The sequence below is a fragment of the Solea senegalensis genome, linkage group LG13, assembly GCF_019176455.1.
Source record: "Solea senegalensis isolate Sse05_10M linkage group LG13, IFAPA_SoseM_1, whole genome shotgun sequence".
Classification (NCBI taxonomy): Eukaryota; Metazoa; Chordata; class Actinopteri; order Pleuronectiformes; family Soleidae; genus Solea; species Solea senegalensis.
In genome coordinates, this window is record NC_058033.1 from 13,908,566 (window position 1) to 13,925,143 (window position 16,578).

General features: G+C 37.9%; 1 protein-coding gene across 8 annotated transcripts in view; it reads left to right on the forward strand.

Moving 5' to 3' along the window:
* The first annotated feature begins 157 nt into the window (after positions 1–157).
* ncor1 (nuclear receptor corepressor 1) overlaps positions 158–16,578 on the forward strand; it is a 54,545-nt gene continuing 38,124 nt past the window's right edge. For 7 of the 8 annotated variants that reach the window (XM_044042157.1, XM_044042160.1, XM_044042158.1 and 4 more), the window contains exons 1-9: positions 158–297; positions 4,544–4,739; positions 8,060–8,154; positions 8,415–8,622; positions 8,913–9,095; positions 10,214–10,327; positions 12,178–12,234; positions 12,345–12,397; positions 13,892–13,958. In XM_044042157.1, coding sequence (XP_043898092.1) covers positions 4,629–4,739; positions 8,060–8,154; positions 8,415–8,622; positions 8,913–9,095; positions 10,214–10,327; positions 12,178–12,234; positions 12,345–12,397; positions 13,892–13,958 — 888 coding nt within the window. In that variant the 5' untranslated portion in view covers positions 158–297; positions 4,544–4,628. The remainder of the gene's footprint in view (positions 298–4,543; positions 4,740–8,059; positions 8,155–8,414; positions 8,623–8,912; positions 9,096–10,213; positions 10,328–12,177; positions 12,235–12,344; positions 12,398–13,891; positions 13,959–16,578) is intronic. The other variant, XM_044042159.1, reaches the window with a different exon arrangement.

A 16,578-nucleotide genomic window follows, 5' to 3' on the forward strand; every position in this document is an offset into this window, starting at 1 on the left:
ATTATTTTAAGTATTGATCAAAGACAAGTGATATAATAGGCCACCAACTTAAGAAATTGTAATATAATAAATTGCACCGTGTATATTTTTCTGTTAAGTGATGTCAGCATCATATGAGTCGGGGTAGTATAGATAATTTATTTTACCCTATCAGGACGTCGACCGACAAATGCGGCGCAGCCTTCAGTCTGCACAGTCGTCCACAGACCACAACCCGCGGATTTACAATCAACTATTGACACATATCTCTATCCAGGGGTAACTTCCTCTCCTATCGATATATTTTCTAAACATGAGGTGAGTACAAATCATTAATGTGAACCAAAGCAACATGTCCTAGTGTCATTTTAAGCGCCCCGGTCTACGCTAAAATCTGCCTTGCAAGATGGCGACGTGGTTGAGAATTCTAAGGTGAATTACAGGCTAAGTTAGCTAGCAAGGACAACAACAACAACAACACTTGTAACGTCACGATTTAATACCAAAGTGGAAAGTAGCATGCACTTTTAAGGTGGTGTATTTATTTGAGCGTGTTTTGGTGCATTTCCGGGACAGCTCTCTGTTGTGGGCCCATCCCCCAAGATAGGATATAAAACCAAATGCGTTTACAGAACTGGTAAAGATAACAATAATAAGGCTCAGCGACAATATTTCTCTCGTTCAGAGTGTGCATGGCGAAACGAGGTTCACTTACGACTGCTTGGATTTCTCTCAAATAACTAGAAAACACTTTGAATGCCTTAAAAATAACTTAAATAAGAGCTTTTGTGGGAACAACAAAAACTGACCGGAGCAGTGTGCACTGCATGCATGTAGCTCATAATACCGTAATCACATCGGCACATCTAATGTAAGGTATCGAAATGGGAATGATGGATTAAGGAAAACACAAAGGAGCTGATTTATTGCTCATAATTTATGTTATCTACGTTCAGTATGTTCTTATAAAAGGAATGTTTGACAAAGGGAATGAGATGGATGAGTTTTTTTCAAACTGGTGTTGAATGTGTGCAATTAAATGTTGGATGTCTATGTAAACTAACACTAAACACCACACATATTCAGATCACTATCAGGCACAGCAGCTGCTGATGTAGATGATAAGTATTCAAATATCTTAATTTCACCTCTTCAGTTACTTTATTATTATTAACAATAATAATAATAATAATGATGATGATGAGTGTTAACTCTTGTTAAACATGGAGGGTACTGTGACAGGCTTTAGCCCAGCAGGTCTTGTAATTAAAAGTGCTTTTAATATTTGGGAAAAACTAGATTTGAAATTAAGCAACACCACTTTAAAGACGACTATATCCTTCTAGTCGACTGTTTTTTTCCCCAGAATCAATGATTATCAACCACGTGTGAAAACTAGAGAAAGCACCCAGAGAGCAAACCCCTACCAAGGACACTCAGTTTCCCACAGTGTCAGTACACTCCCTTATCTCACAAGGTTAACAGCTGTTTAAAAAATATCCTGAATCTAGAGCTGTGTCCTGATCTCTAACACAATCTAATATTTTCTGCTTTGGCCCATCACCTACATCTCCACATAATTTAACCAAAAAATCCACTTGTTCCTTTTGATACTCACAAACAGACATACAAACTTGATGAAGCACTTGCAAACCTCAGTTCATCACCACCAGTACTTAAGTAATATTTTCAAACTGTGTTGTTTACTCTTTGACCAAAGCAAACACTTCCACCAAGTTTTATTAAATAAAATGAGTGGTTTGCATATATGTGTGTTAAAACTCATTACATTACATGTCACATCAAATCAACAAACGTAACTTATAATAACTATACATTACAGTTTATACAGTCAGAACGATAACGAACGCTGACAGAACTAACCAAGCCAGGGCGACTAAGGAAAGAAAAGTTATCATAAAGTCAATAAACCGAACATTGTCTGAAAAACACAAGAAGAAGAATATGGCTACAGAAATATCAAGATCAAAAGTACGGAAGAGCATTATGAACGCGTGACAGTTCAGAATTCTTTTATCTCGAGTTTATAGTCACAATTCTGACTTTAATCTAAGAATTCTGGCTTCACGTGTGGTCCCAATCCTCTTTCGTAAAAGTTAGAGGTGAGATTATGACATCATTGTTTTCCCAAATCGTGTATTGGTTGAAAGACACACAAACATTTAATGTGGATAAAAAGCCAATTCAACTAAGAAAACTTTGGCAGATTCGTTTGTCAACTTTCACTCAAAGTCAGTTTTTAATTATTTGACATGTGTCATGATAATTATTTGTTAAACTTCTATAGTAATCTCTTTTTTGCCATTTATCATGGACAATAAAATAATGAAAATAAATTTTTTGATGTGTGTTTGTATGAGGTACCTGCCAGATAGTCAGTGCTGACTGCACTGTACATTTTCCCTGCACCGGGAACCAGGTTGAGACACAAATGCTTGCTCGTGCTGAAAACATGGCTACCTGCTGGTTAGTTACTTGCCACATTGTCAAGATGTTGATATTTTTAGATTTTTTTTTTAAATAGTGAAAGTGATTTTAATTGTGGGACCCACCAAATGCTGTGGTCTGCGGACTGAAAGAAAAAAAAAACCCAACATCTTCCCTCCCTGGCTATGGTGGCAGTGGTTGTAGCTTTTCCAATCCTGAAGTAAGCATCGTAATGTCTTGGCATGGTGGTCATGCTATAAATCTTGTTGGCCCAGAATAAGAATGACACATCCAGCAGAGCACAACATTCTTAAGATAGATTCCCTTTGAAGAATGACAGAAAGAACAAGATAAATCCTGTTAATTTAAAAGTTTTCTGTGTGTGTGTTTGGCAGTATGATTTTGTTGCCTGAGTTGCTGCTTTCCGGCTTTCTCTTGTGTCCCATTCTTCGTACATTACTTAACTGAGCCAATCAAGAGGGATTGATTTGTTCATCTTTAGCATTGATGAAGTACCAGTATGAGAGAGAAGCTGAAACCATGATTAATGCTGCGCAACAATTCATTAAACCCGCAGATACTTATACCCATGAAATTATGCACCATGCCCATTCCTTTAAATTAATACAGACCATTTATCTGATTTGAATAATTAGCTTTAATGTTTAATGTACTAAATATGATAACATTTACAATAGATAAACAATATGAGTAAAAATACCTGAGTTAATAATTATTTAGGCTTAATAACACAATCATAGAATTTGAGCAGTTAATGCAGTTATGTACAGGCATTTAACTATTTTGTATAAATATAGATTTTACTATCCAACTAAACCTGTGTCTGTCTTTGAAATAATTGCTGCTAACAAGTAATTGCTCAACAGCCTGCACTACATTTTCCCTTTGAGAAGCATCATCTTGCCTCCTATCCTATGACTTTATTTTAATGCAAACGTTCGAATAAGCTCAAACCACTGCTGTTTCTCCAATTAATTCTGCATACTTACTTAAATGATTCAGTTTTAATGGCTTCTTTGTTATATGGAGCAAATGAACCAGAGAGTATTCAAATTTAAGAAGCTGAAAAATCGTGAAACGTGTTCTAATAATTATTGAAATAACACTTGATTATTAAAATAGTTGACGATTAATTTGGTAATCGATTCATCGAATAATTGTTGCAGCCCTACATTAGTTGTTCAGAGATTGTTCCCCTGCTTTAGTTTTGTAGGCAATGAATTAAATTTACATCCTTTCATGTTAAACTTGGAGCATAGGGGAGTATATATTGAATTTAATTCAAACCTCGTGAAGACCTATGTAATCAATTGTAACCACATAAACTGCAGTAAATTTGGGTCACAGGAAGGGTGGAGTTCACGTCTTGTGATGATGAGCTCAATCATTTGACTTGATAAACGGATATAGACGATGATCTCTTGCAAGCCCTGAAGAACAGAGGAGAAATGTCATTGACATTACTCATTCTGAATGTGTATCCATCGGAAGCAAATATTTGAATACAAATTGACTGAAAAAGTAAAAGCCATAATATCGTAATGCCGTTGCTGATGAGAAAGATCACGTTGACTGCACATCACACTTGGTATGCAGAAGCATTTACCCACATGAGAGCTTATACTCACCTGCAAAGACCCGTAACCCGTAAAAGATGGTGACGTGATTTTAGTAAATATGCTGTAATGTGGTTTCTGCAATGCCATTGATTGTGCTGTTAGTCCATACCTGTATATTTAAATTCCATAGTGATGCTTCTACTACTGATGCTACAGTTACAGTAACAGCTGCTCAATAGTGTCAGTCCAACTCGTGTTTTTATTTAATATTATAAATATATAATATTTATATTCATATATGTGTGTGTGTGTGTGTGTGTGTATATATATGTATATATATGTGTATATATATATATGTATGTATATATATATGTGTATATATATGTATGTATATATATATATATATATATATATACATATATATACACATACATACATACATATATTTTCTTTTATTTTTTTATTTCACATATTGACATATGCATTGTGATGATCAAAATTTAACTAAACATATTCATGTCTCTGTCTTGGGGCAGGTGGTTTGTGTCTCCAAACATGGTCTAGCTAAAGTCTCTGATTTGTGAAGCCGCAGCAGCAGCAGCTCAGTCGCACTGAGCGAGGATGTCGAGTAGCTCGGGCTACCCCCCCAGCCAGGGGAGCTTCAGCAGCGAGCAGAGCAGATATCCATCGCATTCTGTCCAGTACACATTTTCTGGCACACGGCACCAACAGGTAAAAACTTCCTGCTGCTTTGTTGTTTTTCACTTAATCATTGTATTTCAGCCAACAGATGTGTTTTTCTAAACTTGGCTAGTGCTCTCAATGCAAGTGGTTCTAATTCGACATACACATTTTTCACGCAATGAAACGTACAAGTCAATTACATTTTTAACTTAAGTTGCTCCAGTTTAAATGTTAAATTAAGTAAAAAAAATAAAACGTGGGATGAGATTGCAGAAGCCAATCATTGTTGTTAAGAACCTTTCAGTGTGCCAATGTTGTATCATAAATGGAAGACAGTTGCTGTCTGTATGTAGCCTGAGTGACTGAGGGTGAGGCAAAAAGAGTATAGAGGGTGAGGCAAAAAGACTATAAACTATAGCCTGTTTCCACTGAGTGGAAGGGTTTGGTACAGAATGGTACATATTTTATTTGCTTTTCCGTTGGGAATAGTACAAAATAACCGGCCTCAACCATTCCTTTTTTTGGTACCCTTCCCTTGGGCAACCAGATTAAAATGTTACGGTACGGTTAGACCGCCTCCATCCACGACAGTCCGCTGATTTGGCTACAGAAAAACATAACTCTCTTACGATTGGTGTTAGTATCCCATGAAAGTCTAGTTAATCGTGCACTGTCTATTCTCATTCAAATCTTGACGTCTTGGTGAGACAAACAGCCAAAAAAAAGGCAGGAAAAACAGGACAACAGTGGAGGACATCCATTATTACAGTTATATGCATTCATTGGCATATAACTGTAATATAATGATGTATTTCTTACCATCATCACAATCAACAAATGTGTTTCATTTACTCTGTTATATTCTAAACTTTAGTGAGGATAACAGCTCAGCTAAGTGTGCAGATTTGTTCTTTACTTTACCATCTATGATGTAGAACCAGAAATACTTGCTGCTTTTCTGATGCTTTTGGTGTTTCTGATTGTTGCTGTGCAGGAACGTTTGTGTCACTCAAAACCCCCCATCACATTACTGTTGTCTTCTTCTGATTTGGTAAAGAGGGTATAGATACAGGCCAAGCTGTGCTCACAGCACCCTCTTATTAATTACTTTAAAATGCCTGTTCGATTGTACGTTGGACATTCAGTGGTCATATTACATAAAAAAGTGCATTCATGTAAATACTTTAAGTAGTTAGTAGGTAATTTTTAATATAAATATCAATATGTTTAATGATACACCAGGTTACAGAGATCCACATTTTATACAATTTGTAGTTCAGTGAAAATCTCTTTTGTAATGAAGCACGATTGGTATGGAAAGTGAAATATCTTTAAATGAATCAATATTGAATCGAACCGGGACCTTGTGAATCAGATTCGAAATCCATTCAGGATTTCAGCAGCAATATCCGGCCCTAGTAAAGAGGAAACTACAAGTGCTGAGCTGAGTTAACACTGGCTCATAACACTGTGTGAAACACAGCAGGAGAGACAGTCTTTCATGTCTAAACAATGAGAAGCATGCAAACTTAGTCTATATGAGAAAAAAGAAACATGATGAATGGATTATTAAGTCCAGTTTCTTTGGTTTTAAGCTATGATTTGGGCTTCAGTGAGATGGAACAAAAATGATCAGCAAGGTCAGCTGTGGACTTGGCTATGAGCCTGACATGTTGAAATAGAAGGTTGGAGTTTTATATTTCCATGAAGTTGTTGCTGGGCTGTGAGTTTCAGTCGAGATATTTGTTAAAATAAGGTCTTCAGGGTACACTCAAAACCTATGCTGACCATTCATCTGAGTAGGCGATGTGTGTGCCTCTTGTCAGTTGTGCAAAGAATTTGCAGCTTCACACAGAAAATAATGTTAAAAATCTAGGTTACTTAAAAGCTGCAGCACCAACAGAATGTTTACATCGTACGTATCCTGCAAGTAAAATATGACTAACTTGTTATGATTTACTTGCTTCTTGTGATGGTATCTTTATTTGTGGAAACAGGGACTAGTGTTTCAGTTATTATATGAGACCCAGTTACTGTGAAGATGTTCATCTTAATATTTGTCCAATTGAGGCTTGTTTCCTATTTCGTTTGTCAAGCTAAAATGTAATTAAGATGAATGATTATTACGATATTAACGGTCAATAACTTGTCACTGAATAAATGTTTGAGTAATTTTGTAGCTCTTAAAGATTAGTAGAATATTTATGTCCAGGACATTTTCCAGGTGCATGTTCATTTTTCTAATGTACAAATATTGGGTGATATTTGTTTCCTGTTTTTAGTTGCCAAATTTCTTAGAATTTTATTTTCACCGAAAACTGTCTGTGGTACTCTTCTGAGCATTTGGATTGTTTGCTTAAATCTGGGGCAAAACTGGAGTTTGTAAATATTTCCTGTTAGTGATTTAGCTTGCCCAGGTTTGTTTGGAGGTCACAGTGTGCTGATAAGATTCATATTAGATTTAACCAGCAGGTTATTGATTTAAGGCTTTTGTCTATTTAAGGTTATATTAATTTACTTGACATCAACCTCAATTCAACCTATTTTGATTATTTTCTCAGTCATTGCAGTGTGTAAATCACTGAAGAGATCTTTGATGGGATGCTCTTTTTAGAACGCTTGATATAGCAGTATTATTCTGTTCTGAACTACATGGGAACTTCCTTCCTCCTGTGCTTGTTGAGAAATAATCCTTGATATTTTAAGCACATCTTCATAACCTTTAGTCACATTATTTTAGTATGTTGCTTAGATTGGAGCATCCACTCTGTGGGTGTAAAGCCGTGTTTCCACTGAGTGGAACGGTTCGGTTTGGTACAGTACTTATTTGTTTGCGTTTTCATTAAGAATAGTACCAAATTAACCAGTCCCAACCGTTCCATTTTTTGGCACCCTTCCCCTTTTGGTTACCAAAGTAAAAAGGTATGGTACATTTAGACCATCCACGACAATCCACTGATTGGGCGACAACACCGCTCCCTTGCGATCGGTGTAGATATCCCATGGTTGCTGAGACAAATGCCCGCTGTCTATTCTCATACAAAGTTGAGACAAACAGCCACATGAGGAAAAAAATAACTGATGGATGTCCTCCATTGTTGTCCACTGTGTCGTGTTTGATGTCGTTCATTGTCGCCACAGCACGGCATTCGGGCGCAGACAGATGTTCCTATCAAAACTGATGCAATTCTGTTAAACCACATACTATAGTCCATGGCAGTCAATTAAAACGTGCATTTTGAACAAATGCACTGCCAACTATGCAGAAGAGATAGTCCCTCCATGTGTGAAGTAATTTCTGATAGTAGAACAATGTGCAGGAACTCATGACAGGATTCAGATTTCTTTATACATTGTTTCACTTTTAGGATTTCGCCATGCCAGACTATCGGACTCATATGCAGGATCCACAGGGTCGGAGAAGACCCTCGTTATTGTCTGAATTCCACCCTGGAACTGAAAGGTAAGTGCTTCATTTCAAATATTGCCTGATTCCTAATTATATGTCTATGTTAAATGCATATTCATAGATTTTTGTTTTGTTTTTCTCAAAATATTTTCTTATTTTGATATCTGATATGTTTGTATAAAAAAAATGTCACCTCTTGCTCTTCAAAAGGATGCCACAGATATCCCTATTTTACAGTGAGGGAGTTGTACATGTAGACAGACAAATTGAGCCACTGATCCTTCTGTAAACTTCCTGTTTATTCTGTTATTCAGGCCTCCAGAGAGGCGCCATGGTTACGAACAGCAGTATCACTCCATCTCAGGCCAGCCTGAGCATGAGGTGCTGGAGGCCAAGCGACCTCGCATGGAGACTATTGCTGAGGGCCACATCACCCGCACCCCTTCCTCTGCTGGGGGTATTATTTTGCCCATGTCCCATACAGTACAGGACAGCCTAAGGGCCACTGTGGAGGTAAAAAAGGTTGGTCTCAGTTGGTGTGCTCTTATAGATAATCTTTAGACAAGGTGAAACTGAAAATGAATGTGTGTTGATACACATGTATCAACACATGTGCTTTACAGCAAATATGAAGTATTTCTGATTTTCAGTGTCTGCATGTGTTTATATTAGTGAGATGTAGCCAGGCAGGACCTTTTCCTCTAACACCACCCCAGTGACTGCTTTTTGATTTTTGATGTTTGTATAATATGACTATTTCGGCTTGTAAAGATTCTGCGCTTTACTCTCTGACCAGTTCTGTTTTTTGCTAGGAGTCTCAGTTCGGTGTCAAAATGGAGTCACAGTCCTCAGGAGGACCCACACTCCACATGGGGGAAGATCAGGACACGTCTCCTTCCAAACTTTCCAAAGAGGAGCTGATCCAGAGTATGGACCGTGTGGACAGAGAGATTGCTAAAGTGGAGCAGCAGATATTCAAGCTGAAGAAAAAACAGGTTGGTTACCCAGTGAGATCTTTTGCCTATGAACATCCTTCAAACACAATAGGTATTGTGTAAAAAAAACTTGGCACAAATAACAGCCTTTAAATTAAACAATAGCCTGTTGAACACAGAGGTGATGTGGAAAAATATGTATGAATTTCTGCTTTAGTAATGTGCAGTTATACAGTAAGACGCATGAAGGAAGTTGTAAGGGTTTTAAATTTGATTTATGATCAGTGTTACAGTACATACCAGATGTACATTTCCGCCTTTAGTTGGATAGAGTTGGTGCTTACAAATGAAACAATTCATTGTGGTAGTTTTGGGACTTTTTTCCTTTCTCAATAAAATATGGTGTTAGTATTTCCTTTCACACAAAGCTGCTGTTAATCATCTGTTAAAAATTACCGTAATTATTTAGCTTTTGCTCATTTACACAGGCTCTGTAATTACCATTGGTGTAAAACCACCCTCCCTCCTCGTTCTGTGTATTTACAGAAGGATGAGGCAGAATAAAGGTGCCACATTCCCTATTTTAACCGGCTGTTAAAATAGGGAATAAAGCAGATAATGTTAATAGGCTTTACCCAGTGTTTATGAGGAGTTTCCTACCAACCAGCTTGTTTTCTCAGTGACACACATACTTCTATGTTATGCATATACGTATATTCAAAGCTTCAAGGTTGTTGTTTTAGAAAACATCACTGTTTGTTTTTAAACTAGTTTGTGGCCATATTACTTTTCTTTTCTTTTTGGATAGGAAAATAAACTGAGCTGTGCTAGCTCAGAGTTTTGTGTTTTTTAGAGTTTTATTTGTTTATTTGAAGTATTTCAGGGACTCCCAATCTTGCGCCGGTAACCTGGTAGTTTACATAACCTTTAACTGGCAAACACTGACCTACCAGACGTTTGATCAGCTTGTCTGACAGTATCAGCAGGGCTTCAATGGTAGAAACCTGCAGTAGTTTTCTTAAAAAAATCTCATAATCCAATCATGCCTACACAGGCCTTAAACATTACAAGCTAAGATCAGTTTAAAACTGTAGATACATGTTTGTTTTCCACCGTTTGTTGCTGTCCCAAGTTGCTTCCCGTATTTCCCTTTTTATTTGTATGTATATGCCTTTTAGCAACAACTGGAGGAGGAAGCAGCAAAGCCGATGGAGCCAGAAAAGCCTGTGACCCCTCCACCAGTGGAGCACAAGCACCGCAGCATAGTCCAGATCATCTACGATGAGAACAGGGTTAGTCGCCTGTCTTCTGCAAACATGTCACTACATCAACAAGCTTTTGTTCTCTTCAGTGTCTTTCTTCATTTTGTTGACCCTCTTAAGAATCACAGTTATTACTCAAGCTATTATCTCTCCACCCACATTTTGTTTTTCCTTTGGCCTCATTAATCCTTAAATTGCACTGTCAAGCAAGATGACGTGTTTCTGCTGTGTATATCATATCAGGGGATAACCACTGTGACCATGGTCAACCCGTGGCAGTCGCCTCTTTCACAGCAAATCATCAAAAGCACAGAAAACGAAAACAACCCCGTTAACACAGGCAACTTTTCCATCCTCATTTGGAGCAAAACTTTCTCAAAATTGAACTCGCGCTAAAGCGATCGACGTATTTGTAGCATCAGACATGCAATCTTATTCAGTGGTGGAAAACCCTGGAACCACGCTATGAAACCCCAAGCAGGTCGCATCTTATTACAAAGATGTTGCCTTCCAGGTATGATAGTGTCCAATAGAAAAAGTTATTGGAGGTCTGAGCAGTACATATTTAGTGGCCTTAACAACAGATTGCTGGACCCTCAGAGCAACACAGAGTGACATGACTCTATATGACTTCTCATTTTTTTACAGTTAGTTTCCAATTGACGGGTTATTGTTACATTCATTTTGTTAATAAATGATGTACATTTGACAATAAGGCCTTAGTGTGGTACATTGCAAACAAATGGTGGACTTTATATCACTCATGACACCATGTAGACAATCAAAATGGGAATTAAAAAATGAAATGAGCTATCATGAAAAAAAGTCTAAAAATGGCAGACCCATCTGCGCTTAATGAGAGAAAAAAAAGATAGAGTTTCAAATTGTGAGTTAGTGTAGTTAAGTGGTGCTATTCACCTGTAAAAATGGACAAGATTTGTCTTTGTTGTTTATGACTCGGCTCCATGTATGCAGTATATCCCCACTGCTGTTGAAAAGAGAACGTTCTTTTTTATTTTATAAAATGATTAAATATATATTTATTTTCCTTTTTTAATCAGTCAAGAATAAACCACAGAGCTGCAACGAATAGAGCAAAGTTTTTTGGGTTGTCAGATATTTCTGTTTTATAAACCTAGTAATCTATCAGTTAATCAAGAAAATAACAAATTGATGCATCAACTGCCAAAGGCATTAGCATGCTAAATATGTCAGCCAGTTAATTGTGGTATTAAATGTATTTCATGAGCAGTAAACAACAACACAAAGAAAAAGTTTCACACATTACAAAATAATAAAATAATTCAAAGCAATTATGTGCCTTATATTAAAGTGTATTTGTGCAATGCATTAACATTGTATTGATACATATTAAAGTGTTGTTATATTGCTTTTGAAGAAAACTACATTGCTATAAATATTGTTTTGAAATTAACACTCAGTCCTAGTTGCAGCCCCGGTCTACAGTACGTCAAACTGAGTTATTATCTTTATTCAAATGAAGAATGAGAAAGAGAGTGTTTGTGGAGGCCACTGTTGTTCATTTATGTCAGAAATGATTGTGGTACGAGACACCACCTCTCAGTTAGCCATTTAGACTCTGAAATGCTCTGTACACAGGCAGTTAGTCTGGCAGCCAGGGTTGCTTGTGTTATTCTGTCGCTTATGAGATTTGAAAATAAAGAGCCACGCTGTATTGTAGTGTTTTTAAATAAGCAAGATGGTCTGATGTATAAAGCATATCCGAAACTCAATATATAATATATAAAAGTGATTCTCAGATATTTTTGTTTGTATGTATTAGGTGAAAATCTTTTTTCATTGACAGTGCAGAGTGCAGTTTTTCCTTTTTTTTAAACCTTGTTACTTTTCTTTTCTAGAAAAAAGCAGAAGAGGCCCATAAAATACTGGAAGGTCTTGGTCCCAAAGTTGAGCTGGTAGGTGATTTTAATGTTTTTTTTTCGTCATTATTTTCTTTTCTTAGCCTCCTTGTTCAATAATTGTTGAGAAATGATCCACATCCATGTTTTCTTTTCTTTTTTTTTAGCCTCTGTACAATCAGCCATCAGACACAAAGGTGTACCATGACAACATCAAAACGTGAGTATCTTCATTTGTTCTGCAGGTTCTTTTTTTATTTGCTGGTCTGTTGGTTTGTAATGTGCAAGAACATTGCAGCAGACACGACGCACACCACATCTGATGTGAGCAAAGTGTTGAAGGCAATGCTGACCTCAACAAGATAAACCCAGCCTATAATTCTAATCTCATTGTTGAGTCACCTGATTGAGTTGCCCCACTGACGCCATTGGAGAGAGACTGAAAATGGAAATGAAAGATTGTACACGGGTCTGTACTAGGTGTGTAAAATTGGGTTGTCTTGGGGGTTGAAGGTCATGTCAGCTAGGATAAAAACCTTATCAGTGTGTACTGTGGGAGTGACCCATCTGACTCAGTCTTTTATCAAGACAGTCAACTCGTCTTTGTGAATCTGCTGTATAGTCCACAATTGCAGGGTCAGCTCTCTCACATTCCCAATCATGAGTAAACAGAAGTGCCACCAGTATTCTGTAACTACCACATTACAAATAAACAATATGTCCATGTCATTTTATGCACTGGTCATGGGAACCAAAATGAGCATATTCCTCTCAAGCACTATTTGGATGTGATTAGTTTTACATGGGTAGATGGAGTAATGTCATTTTACCATAAGACATCTTTAATATTAATGGCCAATTTACACGGGATAAGAAATCGCAGTAAAACTCGCACATCAACATGGTGCAGAGAAAAGCTAAAATGCCTAAAACACAAAACTGCATGAGGAAACACTGTGTTTAATTTCAGTTTGGGAGAATGTCGGTTTCAGAGGCAGTTTGAGACCATGGTGCCTAACCACACAATTTTGGAAGAGATGTATCAAATAGTTGTAGATAAATTATTCAGCATTTTCGGGACTGGGAAAAACTAAAAGAGAGAGGCTACCTGGAAAGAAGGTGTAGAGAAAAGTGTACACAATAATACTATGCTTGGTCATGTTCTGTCACATCCATAATGCTGAAATTGCCCACACAACAGTTAGGTACTGCCGAATTCATATAAAATGACTAGCCAACTGGTCAATTTTATTGGCATTTTATTAGCCACACAGCCTAGACCATAGTGAGGTGAGATGCTAAAATACCCAAGGTTTGTTCGAGCACCTAGTGTGAAACTGAATGCTTCTTCAAGTGCCTTTAATATTTGGAAAAACTATGTGTAAACAGAATATGATGGAATATTTGCACACAAATTCAATGCTGGTCTTAGTATTACCTCGGGTAATTTTTCCTGACGTTATTACTCTAGGTAAAAGTCATTGTGATCTTTACTGACATTGTCTGGTAATTTGGACAAGACTAAAATCACTGAGATGCTCTGGTAATAATAAATACCCCACATAGGGTTTTAAAAGTGTATAGGTACTTTTGGTTAAGCTTTGCATTCCCTGGTGAAATATGAGACTTCTACGATGGTATTTTTAATGCAACATGCAGTTTTCTTTATTTTCTGGTAAATGCCACAATTACTTGTATTTCTGTTGTGTTCCAGCAACCAAGTCATGAGGAAGAAGCTGATTTTGTTTTTTAAGAGGAGGAATCATGCTCGTAAACAAAGGGTAAGTTTTCCTTCTTTTAAGAAAACAAATTCCTAGGTACACCTGACTGTACTCACCTGGGACACATTAGTGGCCCTTCAGTTTCACATGGTCACTGTTGCATTCGGACCTGACCCTTGTGCACTTAGGTGATGTCAGCTAAACAGAGGAAGTTACTGGGATAATAACATTTTTTAATACATAAAATCTCCCTTGTGCAACAACTGCTAAAAAGTTGAATTGGGTACATTGAGGGTATGTTAAAGTTTTCTACCAAGTGAGAAACACATAGATTTCCCTTGTTTATTTAAGTGTTTTGTGAGCCAATAAATGCTCTCATACATGTATGCGTTAGAATAACAAATATTGTCACATCAAAGAGCAGAATTGACCATTGCACTGGCCAACGATTGTCTTTCTGTTCCTCTTATCTGTAAGTGGGAAATAGTCCAGAGTCACCCCACTGTTGTTTGTAATGCAATGACTCGGATGGTCCCACCTTTGTCTGACTGTTCCTTGCCAGAGTGAAATTTACATTTTTGAACTTTGAAAAGTGGCAGAGTGCATGTGGCCCCATGCCAAGAGGAAGGTGAATTGTTTGTCTGCTGATGCAGAGTGGAAACAAGGGTGTATTGTCTTCCTAATGCTGGCGTCTTTTTATATTTTCACTGAACATTTGAACTCTTCCACCACTGGAAATACGTGTTTATTTGCTCAGCACAGGAAAGGATAAAGTATTAGGAAGATGACTTAAATTATTGTTCAAAACACTATCTTAACCAAAAAAGTCTGTTGTAGCATAGGTGCACATAATTTCATTTAAATTGATTGAGATTACATGAACAACTTGTGTGATGAAAAGCTGACAGAAATATATAATGAGAGTCACGGCTTCTGAATGAGTGAATTAGGTGAAGTATCAAGTATGGTAGTGTATCCTTCTTTGAGTGCATAAGACAAGATGAATACTATTAACATGCAGTCCATCAAACATGAGGTTTCAAAGAAAATACATTAGGGACAACTAATGGTGTATTTCCACCGGCTCTACTCGACTCGCCTCGGCACGGCACGATTAGGTTGCATCTCCACTACAAAAAGTACCTACTTAATTTGGGCGGAGTCATTGGCTGAGTGAAACAGCGGTGACTTTGTTTACCTGCGAAACACACATACACACACACATGAGTGGCTAGTGACTTACACCAGACTCCTGTAGTTGTTGGAGATTAACCCACCTTTTTAGAATTGTTGAGTAATTTTAACTTATCTACAATTAGCTGTTCGGCTTGATTTCTGTCCACACGTCTCCAGAGCACAGCCTCCTACACCACAGACTAAATCGGAGCACAGTCACCGGTCTGATACAGTAACATACAGCGGCAGTTTATGCAGATCGCTACTGGCGATCAGCGGTGGCGAGGTCTCCGGAGCACAGTGGCGATCATCGGTGGTGAGGTCTCCGGTCTGATACAGCAACATGCAGTTTATTCAGCTCGCCGCGCGCCGCTGGCGGTCAGCGGTGGCGATCAGCGGTGCTGTTCATAAGTGTTTTTAACTGATTTACAGTTCGGCACTTTTCGGCTCGATCCTTATGTAGGACGTCTCTTCCTTTGACGGCACTCTCGCTGTTTTTTGCGCACGCTGCCATGTTGATATTGTCAGAGAACTAGTGGAGGGAGGGGGAGACGAATAGAGCTGTAAAGCGCTATAAAGAGGACAAATCAGAAACCCCCTGGAAGAAGTGGGTGTGTGTTTACCTGTGTCTCATTTGCATATAAAGGGACCATGCGCGAAAACCGAGCGTTCTGAAAGGGGCGGGTTTAGCAGGGTTATTGAACTGCTATGATTCTTTATCCTTATGGTATTTTGACCAAAGCATGTCACTGACATGTTCATTAGGACACCAGGGAACTATTTTAATGGGGGAAATTGGGTATAATATGTCCCCTTTAAGTGATCTACAGTTCGGCGTTTGATTTGTGTGTGGGATGTCTCTTCCTGTGACGGCACTCTGACCAGTCAATGGCCGGCAGTCTGACCAATCATCGCATAATACCTACTCAGCATGCTTTAGGAACCTCGCCTGAGCAGGTACTAAAAATAGTACCTGGTACCAGGTACTATGCTAGTGGAAACGCTACTTAAACCGTGGCGTGGCGTGGCGAGTAGAGCCGGTGGAAATGCGCCAAAAGCTACAGGCAGAGGGTGAATAACTGACTTGCCACTGAAAGAAGTTGACTGACCATTCATGTTGATTTTATTCTGCAATTAGTTTTAGCTGTAGTTTACATACTAAAACAACTGTGTTCTCTGTTCTCTTTGCAGTGGTATTGTTATTTTATTCAGAGCTACATAATGCAAAAAAAATAGCATCTGGAACAATGTGACACTGCGTTAATGAAAGCTATTTATAAACAATAGGTGCATCAGAACAAACTGTGCCAGGGTCAGGACATTGAATCAGGCAGTTTTGAAGACACACACAAACTCGCAACAAACACAGCCAGTTCCTGTTCAACATCCTTGCTCGTCACCCCTGTACTCTTTCATCAAGTCTCTACAGGCTGTAGTTATTTTCTCTTGTTTTCATGTTCCCTTAACGTAATGTGTGACGTACATAAAAGCATTTCACCTATTC